This window comes from Pseudophryne corroboree, chromosome 3 (genome assembly GCF_028390025.1).
Source record: "Pseudophryne corroboree isolate aPseCor3 chromosome 3, aPseCor3.hap2, whole genome shotgun sequence".
In the NCBI taxonomy this organism is placed as follows: domain Eukaryota; kingdom Metazoa; phylum Chordata; class Amphibia; order Anura; family Myobatrachidae; genus Pseudophryne; species Pseudophryne corroboree.
Genome location: NC_086446.1, coordinates 584,756,159 through 584,783,752, shown reverse-complemented (window position 1 = coordinate 584,783,752; position 27,594 = coordinate 584,756,159). Strand labels below are relative to the sequence as shown.

General features: G+C 45.7%; 1 protein-coding gene across 7 annotated transcripts in view; it reads right to left on the bottom strand.

The window, feature by feature from the left end:
• SEC31B (SEC31 homolog B, COPII coat complex component) overlaps positions 1 to 27,594 on the bottom strand; it is a 302,520-nt gene that overhangs the window by 87,856 nt on the left and 187,070 nt on the right. For 4 of the 7 annotated variants that reach the window (XM_063961423.1, XM_063961426.1, XM_063961427.1 and 1 more), the window contains exons 13-14: positions 19,608 to 19,703; positions 8,803 to 8,908 (exon numbers count right to left, since the gene is read on the bottom strand). In XM_063961423.1, coding sequence (XP_063817493.1) covers positions 8,803 to 8,908; positions 19,608 to 19,703 — 202 coding nt within the window. The remainder of the gene's footprint in view (positions 1 to 8,802; positions 8,909 to 19,607; positions 19,704 to 27,594) is intronic. The other 3 variants (XM_063961424.1, XM_063961430.1, XM_063961428.1) reach the window with 2 other exon arrangements.

Sequence of the window (27,594 nt, the reverse complement as noted above, 5' to 3'; positions counted from 1 at the left end):
CAACAGCTGGCCGAAAAAATGCGACATGCCCCCATTTCTGGTAACAAAGGCCTACCCCGGCCCCTCAATGCCGCTGTCTTATTTGGGAACTTCAGATGACTTTGCAAGGCCCATTCTGTGCAGCCGTAGATTTGCGATAATAGGGAACCTGTTCGCTACAGCAGGCCTGCACTGAACTCTGAATCAGGCCCTAAATCCTCACAATATATAAAAGGCCACATGATAATGGCTACCAGAGAACTAGTCCCAGGCCCCTCCCTCCTTTGGGACCCTGTGGAGTAATTGGTAAAATGTTAACACTACTCCCCTACAAATGATCCAAGAATTATTTAAGGGAAATCCAGTAAAAAATATTTTTAAAGTGGAAAAAGTCTAGTTATTAAACGTATACACGTAAAGGTATATTTGGATACACAGGAGAAATATATATAGTACTTAGGAGAGTGTTATGTAGATATATATTTAGTCATGAGCGACTTGGTAAATATTTGCATACTTGATTTGAATTTGGTATAAATACAATAAGTAGCAGGTTGAGAATCCATATGATCTGGCACTGTGTATATATATATATATTAGTTTAACAAGCATTTTAGGAAAATTAATTTTGGAAAAAGTCTTTAGGTGTATAATCAAGCAAGGTCGAAACTGCCATCTTGTCGAAAAGACGTCAGTTTTCGACTTTTTCAGGTCGGAAGCTTTTTATTCGACAAGTCGGGGAATTCGACAAGTCGAATAGTACGTGAATTGGCGGTATAGCGGACGATTCACGTGCTTCTGAGGGAAACGGGGCCAAATTCGACAGGTTTTGGCCCCGTTTCCGACCATCTCAATCCGACTTAAAAAAAAGTCGAACTGAGATGAGGGATCTGAGAGGAGAGCCGCGGGCAGGCAGGGACAGCAGCGCTACAGCACAGCGCTGCAGGAGGATGTGGCACAGCCGCCGCTCACGGCAGCGTCCACCAGGCTCCAGCAAGTGAGGTCCCGCTTGCTGGAGTTGGATGGACGCTGCCGAGAGGTCTGGTGGCTGTGCCACATTCTCCTGCACCGCTGCTGTCCCCTGTCTGCCCGCTGGTCTCCCCCTCTTCGGTCCCATATCTCAATTCAACTTTTTTAAAGTCAAATTGAGATGGGGAATAGCCCTGGTCGGATCCATTCCGACAAATGCATGTCGGAATGGATCCGACCTCAAATGAATTATACCCCTTAAAGAGCAAATACTTTTGAACACCAAGATATGTGACTTGTTCATTGAATGGGCAACTGGAGGCTGAATATAATATGGTATTCCTATGGTGTCTGTACCCACTGGCATTCCCACGGCAGAGAGACTGTATCACTGGTACCTTCCATCTTATTTAGTTCCTCCACAGAACCATCAGGCACTGCAAACAGATTAGTATTTATCCCAGCCATGACACTGATTGACCAGTCAGTGCCACTAGCCATGTGTATTAGACGGAGGATCATTAGGGTCAATCAAAGTTTTAATATCACACAAGTCTGTGAAAACATGGTGCCAGGAAGAAAATAATAAGAATTTACTTACCGATAATTCTATTTCTCGTAGTCCGTAGTGGATGCTGGGGACTCCGTCAGGACCATGGGGAATAGCGGCTCCGCAGGAGACAGGGCACAAAAATAAAGCTTTAGGATTAGGTAGTGTGTACTGGCTCCTCCCCCTATGACCCTCCTCCAAGCCTCAGTTAGGATACTGTGCCCGGACGAGCGTACACAATAAGGAAGGATATTGAACCCCGGGTAAGACTCATACCAGCCACACCAATCACACCGTATAACTTGTGATCTGAACCCAGTTAACAGTATGACAAACGTAGGAGCCTCTGAACAGACGGCTCACAACAAATAACAACCCGATTTTTTTGTAACAATAACTATGTACAAGTATTGCAGACAATCCGCACTTGGGATGGGCGCCCAGCATCCACTACGGACTACGAGAAATAGAATTATCGGTAAGTAAATTCTTATTTTCTCTAACGTCCTAAGTGGATGCTGGGACTCCGTCAGGACCATGGGGATTATACCAAAGCTCCCAAACGGGCGGGAGAGTGCGGATGACTCTGCAGCACCGAATGAGAGAACTCAAGGTCCTCCTCAGCCAGGGTATCAAATTTGTAGAATTTTGCAAACGTGTTTGCTCCTGACCAAGTAGCAGCTCGGCAGAGTTGTAATGCAGAGACTCCCCGGGCAGCCGCCCAGGATGAGCCCACTTTCCTTGTGGAATGGGCCTTGACAGATTTAGGTTGTGGCAAGCCTGCCACAGAATGTGCAAGTTGAATTGTGCTACAAATCCAACGAGCAATCGTCTGCTTAGAAGCAGGAGCACCCATCTTGTTGGGTGCATACAATATAAACAGTGAGTCAGACTTTCTGACTCCCGCCGTTCTTGAAATATATATTTTCAATGCCCGGACCACGTCCAACAACTTGGAATCCTCCAACTCGTTAGTAGCCGCAGGCACCACAATAGGCTGGTTCAGGTGAAACGCTGACACCACCTTAGGCAGAAAATGAGGACGCGTCCGCAGTTCTGCCCTGTCCGTATGGAAAATCAGATATGGGCTCTTATATGATAAAGCCGCCAATTCTGATACTCTCCTGGCTGAAGCCAGGGCCAGTAGCATGGTTACTTTCCATGTAAGATACTTCAACTCCACCGATTTGAGCGGCTCAAACCAATGGGATTTGAGAAAATCCAAGACTACATTAAGATCCCACGGTGCCACTGGGGGCACAACCGGGGGCTGTATATGTAGTACTCCTTTTACAAAAGTCTGGACTTCAGGAACTGAAGCCAATTCTTTCTGGAAGAAAATCGACAGGGCCGAAATTTGAACCTTAATGGACCCCAATTTGAGGCCCATAGACAATCCTGTTTGCAGGAAATGTAGGAATCGACCCAGTTAAAATTCCTCCGTGGGGGCCTTCCTGGCCTCACACCACGCAACATATTTTCTCCAAATGCGGTGATAATGTTGTGCAGTCACCTCCTTCCTGGCTTTTACCAGTGTAGGAATGACCTCTTCCGGAATGCCTTTTTCCCTTAGAATTCGGCGTTCAACCGCCATGCCGTCAAACGCAGCCGCGGTAAGTCTTGGAATAGACACGGTCCCTGCTGAAGCAGGTCCCGTCTTAGAGGTAGAGGCCACGGATCCTCCGTGAGCATCTCTTGAAGTTCCGGGTACCAAGTTCTTCTTGGCCAATCCGGAGCCACTAGTATCGTTCTTACTCCCTTTTGCCGTATAATTCTCAGTACTTTTGGTATGAGAGGCAGAGGAGGGAACACATACACTGACTGGAACACCCACGGTGTTACCAGAGCGTCCACAGCTATTGCCTGAGGATCTCTTGACCTGGCGCAATACCTGTCCAGTTTTTTGTTGAGGCGGGACGCCATCATATCCACCATTGGTTTTTCCCAACGGTTCACAATCATGTGGAAGACTTCTGGATGAAGTCCCCACTCTCCCGGGTGTAGATCGTGTCTGCTGAGGAAGTCTGCTTCCCAGTTGTCCACTCCCGGAATGAATACTGCTGACAGTGCTATCACATGATCTTCCGCCCAGCGAAGAATCCTTGCAGCTTCTGCCATTGCTGTCCTGCTTCTTGTGCCGCCCTGTCTGTTTACGTGGGCGACTGCCGTGATGTTGTCCGACTGGATCAACACCGGCTGACCCTGAAGCAGGGGTTTTGCCAGACTTAGAGCATTGTAAATCGCTCTTAGCTCCAGTATATTTATGTGAAGAGACATCTCCAGGCTTGACCATACTCCCTGGAAGTTTCTTCCCTGTGTGACCGCTCCCCAGCCTCTCAGACTGGCATCCGTGGTCACCAGGACCCAGTCCTGTATGCCGAATCTGCGGCCCTCTAACAGATGAGCACTCTGCAACCACCACAGAAGAGACACCCTTGTCCGCGGCGATAAGGTTATCCGCTGATGCATCTGCAGATGCGATCCGGACCATTTGTCCAGCAGATCCCACTGAAAAGTTCGTGCGTGGAATCTGCCGAATGGAATCGCTTCGTAAGAAGCCACCATCTTTCCCAGGACTCTTGTGCATTGATGCACAGACACTGTCCCTGGTTTTAGGAGGTTCCTGACAAGTTCGGATAACTCCCTGGCTTTCTCCTCCGGAAGAAACACCTTTTTCTGAACCGTGTCCAGAATCATTCCCAGGAACAGCAGACGTGTCGTCGGGGTCAACTGAGATTTTGGAAAATTCAGAATCCACCCGTGTTGTTGCAGCACTAGTTGGGTTAGTGCTACTCCGTCCTCCAGCTGTTCTCTGGACCTTGCCCTTATCAGGAGATCGTCCAAGTAAGGGATAATTAATACGCCTCTTCTTCGCAGAAGAATCATCATTTCGGCCATTACCTTGGTAAAGACCCGAGGTGCCGTGGACAATCCAAACGGCAGCGTCTGAAACTGATAATGACAGTTTTGCACCACGAACCTGAGGTACCCTTGATGTGAAGGGCAAATTGGGACATGCAGGTAAGCATCCTTGATGTCCAAGGACACCATAAAGTCCCCTTCTTCCAGATTCGCTATCACTGCTCTGAGTGACTCCATCTTGAACTTGAATTTTTGTATGTACAGGTTCAAAGATTTCAGATTTAGAATAGGTCTTACCGAGCCGTCCGGCTTCGGTACCACAAATAGTGTGGAATAATACCCCTTTCCCTGTTGTAGGAGGGGTACCTTGACTATCACCTGCTGAGAATACAGCTTGTGAATGGCTTCCAATACCGTCGCCCTGTCTGAGGGAGACGTTGGCAGAGCAGACTTTAGGAACCGGCGAGGGGGAGACTTCTCGAATTCCAACCTGTAACCCTGAGATATTATCTGCAGGATCCAGGGGTCCACCTGTGAGCAAGCCCACTGTGCGCTGAAATTCTTGAGTCGACCCCCCACCGTTTCTGAGTCCGCTTGTAAAGCCCCAGCGTCATGCTGAGGGCTTTGCAGAACCCGCGGAGGGCTTCTGTTCCTGGGAAGGAGCTGCTTGCTGCCCTCTCTTACCCTTTCCTCTGCCTCGGGGCAGATATGACTGTCCTTTTGCCCGCTTGTTCTTATAGGACCGAAAGGACTGCGGCTGAAAAGACGGTGTCTTTTTCTGTTGGGAGGGGGTCTGAGGTAAAAAGGTGGATTTTCCGGCAGTTGCCGTGGCCACCAGATCCGATAGACCCGACGCCAAATAATTCCTCCCCTTTATACGGCAATACTTCCATATGTCGTTTGGAATCCGCATCACCTGACCACTGTCGCGTCCATAAACTCCTTCTGGCAGATATGGACATCGCATTTACTCTCGATGCCAGAGTGCAAATATCTCTCTGCGCATCTCGCATATAAAGGAAAGCATCCTTTAATTGCTCTATAGTCAATAAAATACTGTCCCTATCCAGGGTATCAATATTTTCAGTCAGGGAATCCAACCAGACGACCCCAGCACTGCACATCCAGGCTGAGGCGATGGCTGGTCGCAGTATAACACCAGTATGTGTGTATATACTTTTTAGGGTAGTTTCCAGTCTCCTATCCGCTGGATCCTTGAGGGCGGCCGTATCAGGAGACGGTAACGCCACTAGTTTTGATAAGCGTGCGAGCGCCTTATCCACCCTAGGGGGTGTTTCCCAGCGCGCCCTAACCTCTGGCGGGAAAGGGTATAATGCTAATAACTTTTTTGAAATTAGCATTTTTCTATCTGGGTTAACCCACGCTTCATCACATACATCATTTAATTCCTCTGATTCAGGAAAAACTACAGGTAGTTTTTTCACCCCCCACATAATACCCCTTTTTGTGGTACTTGCAGTATCAGAGATATGCAAAGCCTCCTTCATTGCCGTGATCATATAACGTGTGGCCCTACTTGAAAATACGTTTGTTTCATCACCGTCAACACTAGATTCAGTGTCTGTGTCTGGGTCTGTGTCGACCGACTGAGGTAAAGGGCGCTTTACAGCCCCTGACGGTGTCTGAGACGCCTGGGCAGGTACTAACTGGTTTGCCGGCCGTCTCATGTCGTCAACTGATTTTTGTAATGTGCTGACATTATCACGTAATTCCATAAACAAAGCCATCCATTCCGGTGTCGACTCCCTGGGGGGTGACATCACCATTATCGGCAATTGCTCTGCCTCCATGCCAACATCGTCCTCATACATGTCGACACACACGTACCGACACAGCAGACACACAGGGAATGCTCTTATCGAAGACAGGACCCCACTAGCCCTTTGGGGAGACAGAGGGAGAGTTTGCCAGCACACACCCAAGCGCTATAATATATATGGGAACAACCTTATATAAGTGTTGTTCCTTATAGCAGCTTAAATATATCCAATATATCGCCAAAAAATGCCCCCCCCTCTCTGTTTTACCCTGTTTCTGTAGTGCAGTGCAGGGGAGAGTCCTGGGAGCCTTCCTCACAGCGGAGCTGAGCAGGAAAATGGCGCTGTGTGCTGAGGAGAATAAGCCCCGCCCCCTATTTCGGCGGGCTTTCCTCCCGTAGTTTTAGATAACTGGCATGGGTTAAATACATACATATAGCCTTAATGGCTATATGTGATGTATTCTTTTGCCATAAGGTATTAAAATATTGCTGCCCAGGGCGCCCCCAGCAGCGCCCTGCACCCTCCGTGACCGCTTGGTGTGAAGTGTGTGACAACAATGGCGCACAGCTGCAGTGCTGTGCGCTACCTTCATGAAGACTGAAGAGCCTTCTGCCGCCTGTTTCCGGACCTTCAATCTTCAGCATCTGTAAGGGGGGTCGGCGGCGCGGCTCCGGGACGAACCCCAGGGTGAGACCTGTGTTCCGACTCCCTCTGGAGCTAATGGTGTCCAGTAGCCTAAGAATCCAATCCATCCTGCACGCAGGTGAGTTGAAATTCTCTCCCCTAAGTCCCTCGATGCAGTGAGCCTGTTGCCAGCAGGACTCACTGAAAATAAAAAACCTAAAAAACTTTTTCTAAGCAGCTCTTTAAGAGAGCCACCTAGATTGCACCCTGCTCGGACGGGCACAAAAACCTAACTGAGGCTTGGAGGAGGGTCATAGGGGGAGGAGCCAGTACACACCACCTAATCCTAAAGCTTTATTTTTGTGCCCTGTCTCCTGCGGAGCCGCTATTCCCCATGGTCCTGACGGAGTCCCCAGCATCCACTTAGGACGTTAGAGAAACCTAGAATAAAGACACCGAGTGATCAATTTGCATGATTACTTATCACTCTCTCTTTGCTGGTGTCCCCAACACCTTATGCCTGCTGGTTGCATTGAAGAAATAACAGTGCTTACTCCAAAGAATGCTAGTGGTCAGTGGTGTCTGTGGTGAGGTATATAGGTGGAAGCAAGGTTGTGTGGAACGTGAGCAGTTACCAGGGTAACAAGCAAACATGGGCACAGCAGAGAAGAGACTGGTCCTTGATTGTGTGACAAGAAGCTTAGAAACTATATGAACTGTAGCTGCATTAGGAGTGTGCATATATAAGTAAACTGAATGTAGGTTGTTATTGGATTAGATGTTGTTAGAGGGAGGACAATGCCCACTACCAGTTCTGCGTAAATTACAATTTTCTGTCCATGCAATGCAGCTCCATTTTAGGAGCATGATATTTGGGCAGATGTATTAAGCCCAAGGAGTGATAAAGCAGTGACAAAGCAGTGACAAAGAAGTGATAAGTGGAAGGTGATAACGCACAAACCAATCATTACAGGTTTGAAAAATGACAGTTAGGGGTCTATTCATGAAGCAGTGGAAAGTGTGGAGAAGAGAGCCAGTGGAAAAGTTGCCCATGGCAATCAATCAGCTGCTCCGTACAATTGTATAGTATGCAAATTATAAATGTTAGTTTAATGCGGATAGGTTGCCATGGGCAACTTCTCCACTGGCTTACTTCTCCACACTTTTCACTGCTTCATGAATAGACCCCTAAGGCTGTTGCCTTCCACTTATCACTTCTTTACCACTTCTCCAGGCTTAATACATCTGCGTATTGATCTGTAGTGTGTTATCTGATATTGTGCACTCAATTTAAAAAACTGCAGATCTGATTGCACCTGCACATGGAAAACCGGAGGGAACATACATACTGTAACAATTTGAGAAATCCTGAAACTCGTAAATAGGACTGTACACAAACTGTTAAGGGCCCAACACATCCGGCGATGTTTCGCCGAGGTGCCCGACAGCCGATACGGCCGGCGGGCGACCCGGCGGCGAGGGGAGGTGACGGGGGGAGTGAAGTTTCTTCACTCCCCCCTTCACCCGGCTCCATAGCACTGCACACTAATATGGATGAGATTGTCCATATTGGCCTGCATGTATAAGCGACGGGGCACCAACGATGAGCGTGCGCGGGGCTGCGCATCGTTCATCGTTGGTGCCTACACACTGAAAGATATGAACGAGAACGTTCATATCGTTCAGTGTTATCTTCCAGTGTGTAGGGCCCACTAGACTTGCCTTACTCAACCTAAACCTTGTTAAAACCACAAACATGATATTCAGTGCTATAAACCAGAATGCAACTGGATCGAGTAAATAGTGATTTCTGAGTATATGTAACAATATAAATGTAATTAATCCTGCTTCTCTGTTCATTACAGTAATACTGTAGTTTCTGAAGTGTTTATGCCATTTCATAACTGCTCATTTTCATATAGAATTTAAATGACAGCACATGACCCAAAACATAATAATATACTCTGTTAACAAATGTCAGTAATGATATTTGTCTTAGAACTGCACATAACCCAGAGACTGCATGTTTGTACGTACCTGATGTTACTGGGATCTCAAACTTGGCTGAGTCCTGTGGAGGTAGGTTAAAAAACTCCATGGAGGAGGAGGACGACACAGTTTGTCCAGAGAAGCTACTGGAAACCTAGATAAACAAGACATCAGATGTAACTATGAAAGGCTGATCACCTGAAACACATGTATAACATTAATATATAACAGTGTTTCTTAAAACAAACACATTAGCGACAACATGCATGTACCTATGTTCCTATAGGTTGGCCCGTTGGGCAGACATATGGGCTGGGTACACATTGCCGCAGTGTGTACCCAGTTTTACAGAGATTTAGGCGATAATTCCATTCACAAATCTCAGGTTCACATAATTTTCAATCAAGATCCAGCCCTTCAACTTCAGGTCATCACTTCCATTAATGGGCTGATATGTGAGGCTGCTGTAGAGATTACCTACATTTACATAGCATTTATTTTTACTGAAAATTATATTTAACTTAAAAAAAAAAAAAAAAATACTCAGACTAAAAAAGTCCAAAAATAATTATGAATTTACAAAAACATAAAATTTCATATTATAGTTGTACAATATGTAAAAAAAATAAAAAAATAAGATTTTAAACCTACCGGTAAATCTTTTTCTCCTAGTCCGTAGAGGATGCTGGGGACTCCGTAAGGACCATGGGGAATAGACGGGCTCCACAGGAGACATGGGCACTAAAAAAAGAACTTTAGGTATGGGTGTGCACTGGCTCCTCCCTCTATGCCACTCCTCCAGACCTCAGTTAGAGAAACTGTGCCCAGAGGAGACGTACAGTACGAGGAAAGGATTTTGGAAATCCAAGGGTAAGATTCATACCAGCCACACCATTCACACCGTATAACATGGGATATACAAACCGGTCAACAGTTTGAAACAAAACAGTATCAGTCCAAGACTGATCCAAACCGAAACATAACCCTTATGTAAGCAACAACTATATACAAGTCTTGCAGGATGTTGTCCGCACTGGGACGGGCGCCCAGCATCCTCTACGGACTAGGAGTAAAAGATTTACAGGTAGATTTAAAATCTTATTTTCTCTTACGTCCTAGAGGATGCTGGTGACTCCGTAAGGACCATGGGGATTATACCAAAGCTCCAAAACGGGTGGGAGAGTGCGGATGACTCTGCAGCACCGAATGAGCAAACATGAGGTCCTCCTCAGCCAAGGTATCAAACTTGTAGAATTTTGCAAAAGTGTTTGAACCTGACCAAGTCGCCGCTCGGCAAAGTTGTAATGCAGAGACGCCTCGGGCAGCCGCCCAAGAAGAGCCCACCTTACTAGTGGAATGGGCCTTTACCGAATTCGGTAACGGCAATCCAGCCGTAGAATGAGCCTGCTGAATCGTGTTACAGATCCAGCGAGCAATAGTCTGCTTAGAAGCAGGAGCGCCAACTTTGTTGGCTGCATACAGGATAAACAGGGCCTCTGTTTTCCTAACCCGAGCCGATCTGGCTACATAAATTTTCAATGCCCTGACCACATCCAGGAACTCGGAATCCACCACGTCCCTAGTAGCCACAGGCACCACAATAGGTTGGTTCATATGAAAAGAAGAAACCACCTTAGGCAAAAATTGAGGACGAGTCCGCAACTCAGCTCTATCCATATGTAAAATCAGATAAGGGCTTTTGTGAGACAAAGCCGCCAACTCCGACACTCGCCGCGCCGAAGCCAAGTCCAATAACATGACCACCTTCCAAGTGAGATACTTCAATTCAACTGTTTAAAGAGGTTCAAATCAGTGAGACTTAAGAAACCGTAACACCACGTTAAGGTCCCATGGTGCCACTGGAGGCACAAAAGGAGGCAGGATATGCAGCATCCCTTTCACGAAAGTCTGGACTTCTGGAAGAAAAGCCAATTCCTTTTGAAAGAAAATGGATAGGGCCGAAATCTGAACCTTAATGGAGCCCAACTTTAGGCCCAAATTCACTCCAGTTTGCAGGAAGTGGAGAAAACGGCCCAGATTGAATTCTTCCGGAGGAGCAGTCTTGGCTTCGCACCAAGACACATACTTCCTCCAGATACGGTGATAATGTTTCGATGTCACCTCCTTCCTAGCTTTTATCAGAGTAGGAATGACCTCATCCAGAATGCCCTTCTCCGCTATGATCCTGCGTTTACCCGCCATGCCGTCAAACGCAGTCGCGGTAAGTCCTGGAACAGACAGGGCCCTTGTTGTAACAGGTCTTCCCTGAGAGGAAGAGGCCACGGATCTTCTGTGAGCATTTCCTGCAGATCCGGATACCAGGCCCTTCGAGGCCAATCTGAAACAATGAGAATTGTCTGAATCCCTCTTCGTCTTATGATTCTCAGTATCTTTGAGATGAGAGGAAGAGGAGGGAACACATAGACCGACTGAAACACCCACGGTGTCACCAGTGCGTCCACTGCAACCGCCTGAGGGTCCCTTGACCTGGCGCAATATCTCGGAAGTTTCTTGTTGAGGCGTGAAGCCATCCTGTCTATTTGAGGCAGTCCCCACTCTCCTGGATGCAGATCGTGTCTGCTTAGGAAGTCTGCTTCCCAGTTGTCCACTCCCGGAATGAAGACTGCTGTCAGAGCGCTTACATGACTCTCCGCCCATCGAAGAATCTTTGAGGCTTCTGCCATTGCCACTCTGCCCCATGTGCCGCCGTGGCAGTTTACATGTGCCACTGCTGTGATGTTGTCTGACTGAATCAGAACCGGTAGACCTCGAAGTAAAGTCTCCGCTTGACGAAGGCCGTTGTATATGGCCCTTAATTCCAGTACGTTGATGTGTAGACAAGCCTCCTGGCTTGACCACAGACCCTGGAAGTTTCTTCCCTGTGTGACTGCTCCCCATCCTCGGAGGCTCGCGTCCGTGGTTACCAGAACCCAGTCCTGAATGCCGAACCTGCGACCCTCTAGAAGGTGAGCACTCTGCAGCCACCACAGGAGAGATACCCTGGCCCTGGGGGACAGGCGGATCATCTGATGAATCTGTAGATGTGACCCGGACCACTTGTCCAGAAGGTCCCACTGAAAAGTCCTTGCATGGAACCTGCCAAATGGTATGGCCCCGTAAGACGCCACCATTTTTCCCAGAACTCAAGTGCAGTGATGTACAGACACCCTGTCTGGCTTTAACAGGTCTCTGACCAAGCTCTGAAGTTCCTGGGCCTTTTCCATTGGGAGAAAGACCTTCTTTTGTTCAGTGTCCAGAATCATGCCTAAGAAAGGCAATCGGGTCGTTGGAACTAACTGTGACTTCGGTAGATTGAGAATCCAACCGTGTTGTTGCAATACCCTTAGGGAGAGTGATACGCTGTCCAGCAACTGTTCTCTCGATCTCGCTTTTATCAGGAGATCGTCCAAGTATGGGATTATTGTGACCCCCTGCTTGCGCAGGAGCACCATCATTTCCGCCATTAATTTGGTAAAAATCCTCGGGGCCGTGGAAAGCCCAAACGGCAACGTCTGAAACTGGTAATGACAATCCTGCACTACAAATCTCAGGAACGCCTGATGAGGTTGATATATGGGGACATGAAGGTATGCATCCTTTATGTCCAGGGACACCATATAATCTCCCCCTTCCAGGCTTGCGATGACCGCTCTGAGCGATTCCATCTTGAACTTGAACCTCTTTAAGTATAGGTTTAAGGATTTTAAATTCAGAATGGGTCTGACCGAACCGTCCGGTTTCGGGACCACAAACAGGGTTGAGTAATAGCCCATCCCCCGCTGCAGCAGGGGAACTTCGACCACCACTTGTTGAAGGCACAACTTTTGAATTGCTGCCAAAACTACTTCCCTTTTTGGGGAAGAAGTCGGTAGTGCCGATTTGAAAAACCGGCGAGGTGGCACCTCTTCGAATTCCAGCTTGTACCCCTGGGAAACAATGTCTATTGCCCAGGGATCCACCTGAGAGTGAACCCAGACTTGGCTGAAAAGACGAAGACGTGCCCCCCACTGGAGCGGACTCCCCTAGCGGAGCCCCAGCGTCATGCGGTGGATTTAGTAGAAGCCGGGGAGGACTTCTGTTCCTGGGAACTGGCTGTAGCTGGCAGCTTTTTCCCCTTGCCCTTACCTCTGGCAAGAAAGGAAGATCCCCGATCTCTCTTGGATTTATGCGACCGAAAGGCCTGCATCTGATAATGTGGTGCTTTCTTAGGCTGTGAGGAAACATAAGGTAAAAAAGCTGATTTACCTGCCGTAGCAACTAGGTCCGTGAGGCCTTCCCCAAACAGTTCCTCACCCTTGTAAGCATATAAAGGACCGCATCCTTAATATGGCCCAGGGTCAACGAAATAGTCTCCTTATCCATCGTATCAAAATCGGCAGATAAGGTATCGGTCCACGCTATTACCTCGCTACAAACCCAAGCCGACGCTATTGCCGGCCTGAGTAATGTACCAGTATGTGTGTAAATTGATTTCAAGGTAGTCTCCTGCTTGCGATCAGCAGGATCCCTGAGGGCTGCGGTATCCTGAGACGGCAGCGCCACCTTTTTGGACAGGCGCGTCAACGCTTTGTCCACCCTTGGGGAGGATTCCCACCGTATCCCGTCCTTGATCGGGAAAGGATACGCCATAAGAATCCTTTTGGGAATCTGCAGTTTCTTGTCTGGAGTTTCCCAAGCCCTTTCAAATAACTCATTTAATTCAAAAGAAGGTGGAAAGGTAACCTCCGGCTTCTTTTCTTTAAACATGTGGACCCTTGGATTAGGTACAGCGGTATCATCTATAATATGCAGCACATCCTTTATAGCAATAATCATATAATGAATACTCTTTGCCAATTTTGGCTGCAACCTCGCATCATCATAATCGACACTGGATTCAGAATCCGTGTCGGTATCTGTGTCTTCTACTGGAGAAAGTGGGCGTGTTTGAGAGCCAGAAGGCCCCTGTGACATAGGGAAAGGCAGGGCATGACCCCCTGTACAATCCCTGGACTCTGCTTTGTCCAAAAGTTTGTGCAATAAATTGACATTTGCATTTAATACATTCCACATATCCAACCAGTCCTGTGTCGGCGTTGCCGACGGAGACACCACACTCATGCACTCCACCTCATCCCTAGGAGAGCCTTCCGCTTCAGACATGCCGACACGCACATACCGACACTGCAAACACTCAGGGAAATCTCTAATCTGGAGATAGATCCCCCTCAAGGCCCTTTGGAGAGGCAGAGAGAGAGTATGCCAACACACACCCAGCGCCAATAACCCTGGAAAAAATTACCCAGATATAGCGCTCTTTTATATATATACAGGTTGAGTATCCCATATCCAAATATTCCGAAATACGGAATATTCCGAAATACGGACTTTTTTGAGTGAGAGTGAGATAGTGAAACCTTTGTTTTCTGATGGCTCAATGTACACAAACGTTGTTTAATACACAAAGTTATTACAAAATATTGTATTAAATGTCCTTCAGGCTGTGTGTATAAGGTGTATATGAAACATAAATGAATTGTGTGAATGTACACACACTTTGTTTAATGCACAAAGTTATAAAAAATATTGGCTAAAATTACCTTCAGGCTGTGTGTATATGGTGTATATGAAACATAAATGCATTCTGTGCTTAGATTTAGGTCCCATCACCATGATATCTCATTATGGTAGGCAATTATTCCAAAATACGGAAAAATCCCATATCCAAAATACCTCTGGTCCCAAGCATTTTGGATAAGGGAGACTCAACCTGTATATATATATATATATATATATATATATATATATATATATATACACACACACACTGCGCCAATTATGTGCCGCCCCCCCTTCTTTAAAACCCTCTGTCAACGGTGATCAGCAGGGGAGAGTCCGGGGAGCCAGCTTCTCAGCGTGTGCTGTGGAGAAAATGGCACTGGTAAGTGCTGAGGAACAAGCACCGCCCCCTCAGTGGCGGGCTTCGGTCCCGCTCTTTTAAACAAACTGGCGGGGGATTCTCATAAATAACACCAAATAAAGTGTATATATCTATATAGCCAGTCCTAGAGGTATAACATTGCTGCCCAAGGCGCCCCCCCTGCGCCCTGCACCCAACAGTGTGCACTGTGTGTGATGTGTGGTAGCAATAGCGAGCAGCGTTACCTCGGTGAAGCTCTAAAGTCTTCTGCCTTCCTATACTCACCCGGCTTCTATCTTCCGGCTCTGCGAGGAGGACGGCGGCGCGGCTCCGGGACGTACCGCAAGGGGAGACCTGCGTTTTGACTCCCTCTGGAGCTAATGGTGTCCAGTAGCCTAAGAAGCAGAGCCTAGCATTTAAGTAGGTCTGCTTCTCTCTCCTCAGTCCCACGATGCAGGGAGCCTGTTGCCAGCAGGTCTCCCTGAAAATAAAAAACCTAACAAAATACTTTTCTCCAGGAAACTCAGGAGAGCTCCCTGTAATGCACCCAGTCTCCTCTGGGCACAGTATCAAACTGAGGTCTGGAGGAGGGACATAGAGGGAGGAGCCAGTGCACACCCATACCTAAAGTTCTTTTTTAGTGCCCATGTCTCCTGTGGAGCCCGTCTATTCCCCATGGTCCTTACGGAGTCCCCAGCATCCTCTAGGACGTAAGAGAAATAAAAAATAAATAGGATTTTTGGTTCTTATCCTTTTCTCAAAGTCCATGGGGGAACACTGGAGACCTTGGGTATAGGTTAAGCTAAGGAGGCAGGGCACCAAAGAGTTAATTTGTTTGAAGCAGTATCTGCAGCAGAGGCTCCTCGCTTAAAGTCCCTTCGTTGCCCCAGCAGTCAACTAATAGCAAGCCCAAGAGTGGAAGACTAGAAAAGAAAAACCAGGCATACAGAAAACAAAGCTAAACAGCGTGACTCCTACATATGCAGAGCCACAAGCCTTCGTAAACATGGGGCAAAAAGGAGGGTGTCACCCAATGTATTTCTATAAAATGACTTAAGAGGTTAGAAACAAAAATACTATTTTATCTAGCATCTATAGGGGACATTGTAGATCTTGGGACTTCCCAAAGCTGTTTCCCCAAGGGAAGGACCGCCCCTGTGTTGAGCTGAGGACCAGTCACTCAAACTACTATTGAGGCGAAGGTGTCAAATCTGTAGAAGTGAATAAAGGGATGAGTAGAGGAGAATGCGGACGTCTGGCATAGCTGCTCCGCAGAAGCACCACATAGAGCCGCCTAGGAAGCACCCACCGACCTAGTGGAATGGGCCTAGTGAATCCAACGGGTCATGGTCTGTTTGGTGGCGGGCAAACCACGTCATACAAGACAAAAACAGAATCAGACTTGTGAAGAGCAGTACTTCAGTTATCACAGACGAGGAGAGCCCGAACAACATTGAGAGAAGCAAAGGAAGAAGCAGAATTGGAAGAGTCAGTATTTGAAAAAGAAGGAACCCACAATCTCCATGGTTGATAAGAAAGCTGGACACTACCTTTGGGATGTAACCCAGACTGGTACGAATGACTGCTCAATCTGAATGAAAGATGAGGAAAGAGGATTTATGAGATAAAGCACTGAAATCAGATATGCAGCAAGCGGAGTCAATCACCAGTAAGAAAACGGTTTTCCATTCGAGCCAGCAAAGGTCCACAGAATGCAGGGACTTGAAGAGGAGAGACAGGGCCCTTAGGACTAGTAAATCCCATCGGAGAAAGGAAGGGGGGCTGAAGATTAAATAATACATGAAGAAAAGTCTGCACAGCCTGCAAGAGGGAAATCTTGCATTGAAAAAGGACCGTAAGGGCAGAAACCTGAACCTTCAGACATGAGAGATGAAAGCCCATATCCTAATCTGCTTGTGAAACACTGACAGTGGGACATGGTTGGCGGAACATTAATCAAAATAGGCTCACCACACTTGCTAATAAATCCTAGCTGAAGTAGGTTCTCTAGCCAGGAGCATGGTACGAACCACCGTGTCAGAAAACCCCTTCGCTTTCAAAGGGCAGTTTCAATAGGTATGCAGTTCAAGCTAGATGTGTGAGGTGTGGGCGAAAATAAGGACCATGAGACAGAGGTCTGGCCTGAAAGGAAGAAGCCAAGAAAGAGTAGAGATGACGATCAGCATACTAGTATCAGCATGGCCAGTCTAGAGCCACCAGGATGGCTGTCCCTCCAACTTTAGCTTGAGTAGAACCAAAGGAAGCATTAATATTGGAGGGAAGAGGTAAATGAGGTATAATGTCCACAGAATGGAGATGGCAGAAAAGCTCTTGGATCTCAAGTCTGGGAAAAGGACTTGGGAGGCCATCATGTTGATATCAGGATGACCCCAGCAAACTATCAACATCATAAAAACCATGAGAGACCATTCGACCGCATGGACGTCCTGGTGGCTTAGAAAGTCTGTATGTTACTTTTGGACTCCCAACCTTCTGGAGATAAAACCATCATCTGAGACCAAAGATGGAGGGGAGATCGGTTCCACCTTGAGAGAAGTTCTAATTGGAGAGATCTGGAGTGAAATTGACCTAACTCTACCATATCGAACGTGGACACCCATTTCCCCAGCACTCGCATGCAAAGGTGGATAGACACCTTGGGGTATATTCAATTAGGGTCGGATCCATTCCGACATACATTTGTCGGAATGGATCCGACAAGGGCTATTCAAAGCCCATCTCAATTCGACTTTAAAAAAGTCGAATTGAGATGAGGTGGGGGGGGGGGGGGGGGGGGGAGCTGCGGGCAGAAAGAGGAGAGCAGTGGGGAGACGGGGTACAGCCACGGCCAGCAGCGCTGCAGGAGGATGTGGCACAGCCGCCAGACCTCACGGCAGCATCCACCCAGCTCCAGCAAGCGGGACCTCACTTGCTGGAGCCGGGTGGACGCTGCCGTGAGCGGTGGTTATTACACATCCTCATGCAGCGCTGTGCTGTAACGCTGCTGTTCCCTGTCTCCCCGCTGCTCTCCCCCGTCTGCCCGCAGCTCTCCCCCCTCTCAGGTCCCCCATCTCAGTTCGACTTTTTTTTTAAGTCGAACTGAGATGGTCGGAAACGGGGCCAAAACCTGTCGGAATTCCCCGACTTGTCAAATAAAAATGCTCGGGACTGAATTGGTCAGAACCCCTTCCAACCTGAAAAAGACGAAAACGGACGTCTTTTTGACAAGACACCAGTTTCGACCCTAATTGAATATACCCCCTTGTGTGAATTTGCAGTAGCATCCCACTCTTCAATGAGTAAGACTGGTCTAATTGCTGCAAATAAGACCTCCACGTTGACTGGACTGAATGAATCATCGCCCTGAAGAGAGTCTAGATCTGAATCTTGAGGGAAAATTCTCACCAGGAGATCATACAACTGGATGGAAGCGGAGTAGAACTCTGATGCCTGAGAGGTCTCTGGGTAGTTGAAGGTTCCAGCAACTGTTGAAGGGAAAAGGGAAATGAAAACATGAACCAGGCCCGATTGGGATAGCCCATGGACTCGAGAGTTCTATTGGAGCAGGACGAAAAGCTAAAGAAACAGGTAGTGCCAAGGAAGGATCTGAACCAGCGGAGAGGTCCACTAAAGCAGAAGGAGAGGCCTTAGAGGCAGCTTACTGCATGACTACTTTCAACATGGTCTGAGACAAGTTGGGAGTCCCACGCCAGTTGTCTACAGTAAATAAAATAAATAATGCAGGCAGTAATGTCCCTCTCAATGGATGCAGCACCAATCTGTAAAGATGGCTGCCCAGCATGCTGTTGTAGGAGGAGAGACGCCTAGATCAGGATGCACACTGAAAGGTAAGAGAGGAGAGAATCAGGAGAAGGCTCTGCCCACCTGGTTAACCTGCAGGGAGCTGCCGCCGTTATTCAGCGTACCCATTGCAGTGCCATGTCCGTTGGGGTTTAGTGTGCACGAGAAACAACCGGACAGACACCTTGCCAGCCCCCTGTGCTCTGGCTGGTCCCTGCTGTCTGACCTATTAGTGCGTCGGCCACTGGAACTGGGGGGATCCGGTCTCTAGGTCGACCACTATTGGTCGACAGTAACTAGGTCGATAGGGTCTCTATGTTGACAGGTCAAAAGGTCGACATACGTTTTTCACAATTTTTTTCTTTTTTTTTACTTTTTCATACTTAACGATCTACGCGATCTACGATTGATAATAGTAACCTGTGCCGAGCACAGTGGTAGCGGAGCAAGGCACCTTGCCCGAAGCATGGCGAGCGAGGCAAGCCATGCAAGGGGACACGGTGCACTAATTGGGGTTCCCGGTCACTGTGCAGAGAAAACACCACCACAAAAAACATAAAAAACTCATGTCGACCTTTTGGCTGTCGATCTACAGACCCTATCGACCTAGTTACTGTTGACCAATAGTGGTCGACCTAGACACTGTCGACCTAGTTCCTGTCAACCTTCCATACCACACCCGGAACTGGGGTGGTGGAGTGGTCAGTGGGAAGCTGCTGTAAGCTATACCGCTGATCACCAAAGTTTTGAAAAAAATTTAAAGAAATTAAAATAAAATGATATTCAAACCAAAGAGAGCGGGAAGTATAGAACAGATAATGAAAAGAAATGTGCCAGTCTCTATGGGCATGAAAGAAAACACTGGCTGCTGGGGCAGAGGAGGGGCTGTAGGGGAGAAGTCTATTCTGCAGCTGCTGCGTCAAACAAATTAATTCTTTGGTATCCAGACTCCTGGGCTCACCCTATACTAAAAAGGTCTCTAGTGTCCACCATGGATGCTTGAAAAATAAGTACTGTTAATTTATGCTCTACTCTCTACAGAAAGAATCCAATTAAATTAATACATACAATTAATGTTGTAGAGAAAAGAGTAATAAATACACAGTAATTTTGAGAACTGTTCACTATAGTACAGTGTAATAGGATCACTTACTACCTGGCTAGACACAGACTGGATACTCTGTACAAGATCTTCTCCCTCCGAAGGGCTATTTTTGTTTTGCCAGTTATCCCCTAAGGCAGTAGCGATCTGAAATATAGAACCAGCAAGACAATATTCATGTAAACCCAAATTAAGTAATTGATTGGTAGTGCTTTATAGTACCCTTAACATTATGGAACAAAAAAATGTTGTGACCATAATATAAGGAAAGTCTCCATGGAACAAGTGTGCAGCAACTTTAAACACGGTACAGTAAACAGAGCTGGTGATTATATGGGAAACTCATGCAATAATATTTAAATATATGATATGCTCCATAAATTGAACATGTCATCACAATACTAATAAGAATAATTAGTTGAATTCTCTTTTTATTTTGTATCATTTTCCACCATCTCAATGAGTCTTCTTATATAAAAACACATATATACCACACATGTATATGTTTGCACGTGTGTGTTTGAGTGTGCGTGTCTATCTCTATATATATATATATATATATATACACACACACACACACATATATATATATATATATATATATATACATACACACACACACACACACACACACACACACACATATACATATATACAAAAATGCCAAGTCTCGCGCTATGGGAGCGAAGCTGCACCTCTAGAAGGACTCATTGTTAGCATGGGTTCAATAAATAAAATAGAAAAAAAGGATCTGATGGCGCTAAACTAATGCCAGTAATGTATAATGTGATACCACCTTGAATATTATAAGTCATAGACATAGTTACATAAGACAACACTTTTTAATTTGTTAAAAAGTCCATTAAAACATTCCAGACCGAGTGCAGATACATCAAAAAGCATCCATATGCTGTACAGACGTAACGGACATCCGAAGATCACAGTATGATCAAATATTCAAGGAAAAATAAGGATTTGCACTTTGTCATTGGCTCATGCAGATATAGATGGAATTCATATAATACCCAACACGTTTCGTCAGAATGACTTCCTCAGGGGTAAAGCCACTTTCTGCTGTTGTAGGAAGCACATGTGCCGTGTTGCCAATTAATAGTTCTAGATCTATCATTTTGCGCATCTCCCAGATTGCACCTTCAAAGCGGGACATTCTACTCAATTTATTTTTTTATCTCTAATTGTATGGAAGTACTGGATTGATTCCATCCGGTCCCTTATCGGGACATTTTTAGCTAAATTCTTCTAGTGCCAAAAATGCACCTCAACATTATGTTCATCCTTACAGAAGAAGATTTACCAGAGGAAGTCATTCTGACAAATATGATTTTGCGATAAAAACAAGGCTTTTTATCACAATTGCGAAAACTTGGGTATCCAATTAGCTGCGAAAAGTTACCAGAGAAAAGTCCCCATAGGTTTAATCGAAAATTTGATTTCAGCATCACTGAGCATGTGATAAGTAGTGCAAAATCCCTGATTTAAAAGGTAAAAATATGGGTATTTGGTTCAGAACCCCATGGGACACCCCCCTTAATGACTCACTTAGAAGTTTTTAATGATTTTTAACTGCCCAATAATGACATGTCATTTTTGGGTCAAAGAATGCAAATTAATGGAAATTGGTGTACAAGGTATAGGGACAGGTATATTAGGGTGCATTTTTAGTAGAACAAGTGTTTTTAGGCTTACAGATGGAAGTAGTCAGGTTTCTTTTTACTTTAAGTGCTTATAAACTACCCAAATATATACTTATACACATTTTTATGTACCCCTTCTTTAACCACTTAACCGACGATTTTTTCCCAAAAAAACTGCTCCGAAATTGTTGGGGGTTTTTTTTATTAGTGAATTAGGTGAAGAACATGAATTTAACCTTATCCAAAATGATTTTAGTTAAAAAGAATATTTTTCAAACAACGGTCAGGAAGATCGGTAACATCGGAACATCGGTAACATTGCAACATTACTTTTTATCCCCAAGACAGCTGCCAGGTACACAGGGGGGGTCTGGGGGTGGCTTGTTTTACACTTTTCCAGCGGCTGCCATAGTCTGCAGCCGCTGGGTGGGGGGTCCTGCCGTGCTGACCGATCAGCCATGATCAGCAGCATGGCAACACTGAGGTTGCAGGGAGGCAGAGGGACCTTCCGGTCCCTCTGAGATCAGCTGCGGAGTAAAGTTTCTCTTCTTTGCTGCTACTAACATTGTTTATTTGACTGGTCGCATCCTGTGCGACCAGGTCAGATAAAACACTTGCGGGTGTGGTCGCATCTGATGCAACCATGCCAGGCAAGTTGTTAATAAGAGTATTTATTTGCTGAAGAAAATTAGCTATAATGTTTTCCCATGTTACAGATGTAGCCACGCTCATCGTGGCTACTTCTGCGGCAAATGAGCACTCTCGGCATGGCTAGGTGTGCTAGTTGCATATTTAGACGCTTCCATTCATGCAAAGAGGGCGCATGCACATCTAAGACATGCGCGCGCTGAGATGTAGCCACCATGAGCTACGTCTTAGTTTGTCTTTCTTTGGGATACAGGCAGCTCTCCCCATTTTCTCCTATACTTATCTCTGGTTTTGTAGGCTAGAAATTTCGTGTAAATTCCATTATCTTCCTAGTTGTTTCGACTAATACTGCAGTTAGTTTTTTGTCCTCCAGTATAACCTTGCCCCATAACACATGCAGAATGCATTCAAATACATGCATACAGCTCAGCAGAACTTCTTTAAATAACATAGTATATATGCACTGCATATAATTGCGAATGTGCAGCGGTGTGCTTCTCTTGCTGCAAAGTGGTCAAACCCTGGTTCGGTAAAGTGGGGCATAAGCTGGTGGGCTGGCATGTCATTTACAGGTTGCTGCGGCTTGCCCCTTCACTCTCCCCTCTGTAGGACTGTTGGCAGGTAAGATAATGCATGCCACAGACATGTACCCTAAATTGTGATGAATATGTCAATAGTAGGAAAAGCTCTGTAGAATTGTTGAATAAATTTTAAGTTTTTAACTTGAAGCTGGAGTTGGTATATTATCACCAAATCCACTACCCTGCCTCTGACACAGCTGCTGTTTGGATTCTCAGGCATGAAACAAATGTAGAAATGCACAACTCCATTTTGTAAGGACTATTAACAGAGATTTAAAGTTTTTAAACCACGTTTGTTTGGAGGAAAATATGATTTTACATCATAGATCACGAGTGAATGCTCTTCATTGAAAAATTTGTGCGGCTTGGTAGGATTTTTACAATCACATTTCCTTTACGTTTAGTGGCCTTTAAACAAAATTACTCCCCAATTCTATACCAACATGGTATTGCTAAAGTGTAAAGCATGATAACTGAACTACACAACGGGGGACGTAACACTTCACTACAAAAGTACATAGAACAGTCTACAAGTCTTTGATTAAGAAGTGATCAACAGGCACATAACCATCATAAGCTTTCCTATCCAAGTACAGTACATCCCCACTGTATAGTCCACACATATCCTCACATATTTTCTCTTTCTTCACTTTCCCATCCTCCTGATCACGGTTTATCATTGCTTTGTGGCCATATCATGCAGCCCACCAAGAACCTTTGCAATCTGGAGGACAATTATGCAACAGATAGCACCATCCTTGTGTATCAATGCCTATTTCCCTATATCAGAATCAGCTTTATTGGCCAGGTGTACTCACGTACACTAGGAATTTTTTGCGGTACAATGCATTGCCAAGCAGCAACATGAAGGGGGACTACATAGCATAAGAAGGGGGAAAAACGTAGCAAACATTACACGTATTAGTTCATACTGCACATTGCAACTGTATCGATAGACTCAACATATTAGACATGTAAAAACTAAGGGGTATATGCAATTCACGGAGAATCGCGGCAAATTATCGCCGTTTTTTAATTCGACACAATTCGACAGGTGAATTCCGGCAGGTGGCTGCCGGAATTCACCATATTCAATGAAAAACGGATTCGACATTCCCGCGGGTGAAAAACGGCCGATTTGCCGGATTTTGCCGCGAATTAAAAAAACGGGGAAAAACCCGGGAAAAAATGGCGTGAGGCCCCCCTCCAAAGCATAACCAGCCTCGGGCTCTTCGAGCTGTTCCTGGTTCTAAAAATGCGGGGAAAAATTTGACAGAGGATCCCCCGTATTTTTAAAACCAGCACCGGGCTCTGCGCCTGATGCTGGTGCAAAAAATATGGGGGACAAAAAGAGTAGGGGTCCCCCGTATTTTATACACCAGCATCGGGCTCCACTAGCTGGACAGATAATGCCACAGCCGGGGCTCAGTTTTATACAGTGCCTTGCGGCCGTGGCATTAAATATCCAACTAGTCACCCCTGGCCGGGGTACCCTGGGGGAGTGGGGACCCCTTCAATCAAGGGGTCCCCCCCCCCAGCCACCCAAGGGCCAGGGGTGAAGCCCGAGGCTGTCCCCCCCCATCCAAGGGCTGCGGATGGGAGGCTGATAGCCTTGAGTAAAATGACAGAATATTGTTTTTTTCCAGTAGTACTACAAGTCCCAGCAAGCCTCCCCGCAAGCTGGTACTTGGAGAACCACAAGTACCAGCATGCGGGAGAAAAACGGGCCCACTGGTACCTGTAGTACTACTGGAAAAAAAATACCCAAATAAAAACAGGAGACACACACCTTGACAAGTACAACTTTATTACACACTGCCGACACACACATACTTACCTATGTTGACACGCCGACTGCCACAGTCTCCGACGATCCGAGGTACCTGTGAAAAAAATTAGACTCACCTCAATCCAGTGTCCGGGAGATAATCCACGTACTTGTTAAAAAAAAAACACGAACACCCGTACCATGTCGGACTGAAAGGGGTCCCATATTGACACATGAGACCCCTTTCCACGAATGCCGGGACACCACGTGACTCCTGTCACTGAGGTCCCTTCAGCCAATCAGGAAGCGCTACTTCCGTGGCGCTCACCTGATTGGCTGTGCGCGTGTGACCTCTGACAGTGCATCGCAAAGCCTCTCCATTACTTGCAATGGTGGGAACTTTGCCGTCAGCGGTGGGGTTACCCGCGGTCAGCCGCTGACCGGCGGGTGACCTCACCGCTAGCCGCAAAGTTCCCACCATTGAATATAATGGAGAGGCTTTGCGATGCGCTGTCAGCTCAGACGCGCACAGAGCCAATCAGCAGAGTGCAAGGACGTTGCGCTCGCTGATTGGCTTACGAGACCTTTCAGTGACAGCTGTCACGGGGGGGGGGTCTCTCTGCATTCGTGGAAAGGGGTCCCATGTGTCAACATGGGACCCCTTTCAGTCCGTGTGGTACGGGTGTCCGGTTTGTTTTTTTGACAAGTTCGTGGATTTACCTCTGGACCATGGATGAGGTGAGTGTATTTATCTTTTCTTTTCAGGTACCCCTGGATTCTACTTGGAGAAGAGGACCGATGTCGGCGTGTGAACATAGGTAAGTATGTGTGTGTCGACGTATGAAATAAAGTTTTACTTTCACGGTGTCGGTCTCCTGTTTTTATTTGGGTATTTTTTCCCCAGTAGAACTACAGGTACCAGCGGGCCCGTTTTTCTCCCGCATGCTGGTACTTGTGGTTCTCCAAGTACCAGCTTGCGGGGGAGGCTTGCTGGGACTTGTAGTACTACTGGAAAAAACAATATTCTGTCATTTTACTCAAGGCTATCAGCCTCCCATCCGCAGCCCTTGGATGGGGGGGACAGCCTCGGGCTTCACCCCTGGCCCTTGGGTGGCTGGGGGGGGGGACCCCCTTGATTGAAGGGGTCCCACTCCCCCAGGGTACCCCGGCCAGGGGTGACTAGTTGGATATTTAATGCCACGGCCGCAGGGCACTGTATAAAAGTGACCCCCGGCTGTGGCATTATCTGTCCAGCTAGTGGAGCCCGATGCTGGTGTGAAAAATACGGGGGACCCCTACTCTTTTTGTCCCCCGTATTTTTTGCACCAGCACCAGGCGCAGAGCCCGGTGCTGGTTTTAAAAATACGGGGGATCCCCTGTCAATTTTTTTCCCGCATTTTTAGAACCAGGACCAGCTCAAAGAGCCCGAGGCTGGTTATGCTTTGGAGGGGGGACCCCACGCCATTTTTTTTCTGCATTTTACCATTCCATCTAAAAAAATAAATAAAAAAAAATAATAATTTTAAAAATATATAAATAATACTTGTGCAACCAAAAAAAACAAACCAAGTACCTAATCCCTTCTAATATAAATAGATATGCTATTCCCAAAAAAAAAAAACACCAAAAAAAACATGTTTAAATTTTTTTTTATTGGTTTCACCCTCCAAAGTGTGGCGGATTGAAAATGACGAATTTACTGTCTAAAAGCACTGTTGTCGCATTTCCAAACTTGAATTGAATAGACTTTGGTCGAATTGCAGCATGTGTATCATTGCAAAAAAGTCGAATTTGTCTAAAGTCGAATTTCAAAAAGTCGAATTTTGAAAGTCCGTTTTTTTGTCGGAAAGTACTGAATTGCATTGTCGATTTTTTTTTTTTGGCGAAAAATTCCCGAAATTCGACAATTTCGGGAATTCGACCGCAATTGCATATACCCCTAAGACTGCTTGGGAGAGCAGCAACGATGCAGCAATCTGCAGCGCCATCTTAAGCTCATTTATAACGTTACGTGATCCAAAAATTATACTGGGTTCATGAACAGAGTTATTAATAATAATAATTTTATTTATATAGCGTTCTTTCTCCAAACAGGACTCAAGGTGCTTTACAGACATCAAAACAATAAACATAACACAGAAGATTAATACAGCACTACACATGCCACACAGACATAAAAATTAAAACCTAGAACACACATAGTAATCATAATGCAGGATTGGTGTAGGTATTTTGGGTAATAACTTCTCTATATATGGTAGGCCTTGCTACCTCTATGACGTTATGTTCGTTATTAATTACAGAGTTTTGTTTGATCACTGTTGTTTTCAATTGTAAAGCGCAACGGAATTTGCTGCGCTATATAAGAAACTGTTACTAAATAAATAATATATTTCTTAGTTGAACAAGCTGTTTATATGTGCGTTTTAATTGGCTCCTGGGTGCATCTTTAGAAATAGCTACTGTACATTATTTACACAGAGATGCATTATACATGTACTATATAAATGTGCATAAGGTATTATTGCCCAGATAAGCTGCCATAAACAGATGAAGGATAACAGTCAGTTGTCTCCTCCATGTCAATTCTGTCACACTAAATTCCAGCTGCATCTATATTCAGCTCTGAAGGAAAGCTCTGCGTGGAATTTGCTGTGTTGATGCATTATTGTCTGCAGCCTAATGCACAGAGTCCGCTTACATTGCCTACTATTTACAACACTCTTTCATATATGTTTTTGTACCAGAGTGTCTGACTATAATTACTCTCTGCAATCTCTGGTTCTGCTGTTGGAACCACAGTCAAATGCTGAGCTGTTACTACTGCTCGGCTTAGTGTTTGCAACTGTAAGGTGACACTGTCAAACTTTGATCCAGTCACAAATTCCCATTACAGAGCTATCTCTGGATACACTACTTTCTTAATAAGTCCTTTCATAAGTACAAACTGTCGAGGCTGAAGAAAATTATTTGTCTATCCAAACAACATTAAAAACTAAAAAGGATCTATAACATCAAACCAAGTAAATACAGGTTGAGTCCAGAGGTATTTTGGATATGGGATTTTTCCGTATTTTGGAATAATTGCATACCATAATGAGATATCATGGTGATGGGGCCCAAGTCTAAGCACAGAATGTATTTATGTTTCATATACACCTTATACACACAGCCTGAATGTCATTTTAGCCAATATTTTTTTTAATTTTGTGCATTAAACAAAGTGTGTGTACATTCACACAATTCATTTATGTTTCTTATACACCTTATACACACAGCCTGAAGGTCATTTAATACAATATTTTTAATAACTTTGTGTATTAAACAAGGTTTGTGTACATTGAGCCATCAAAAAACAAAAGTTTCACTATCTCACTCTCACTCAA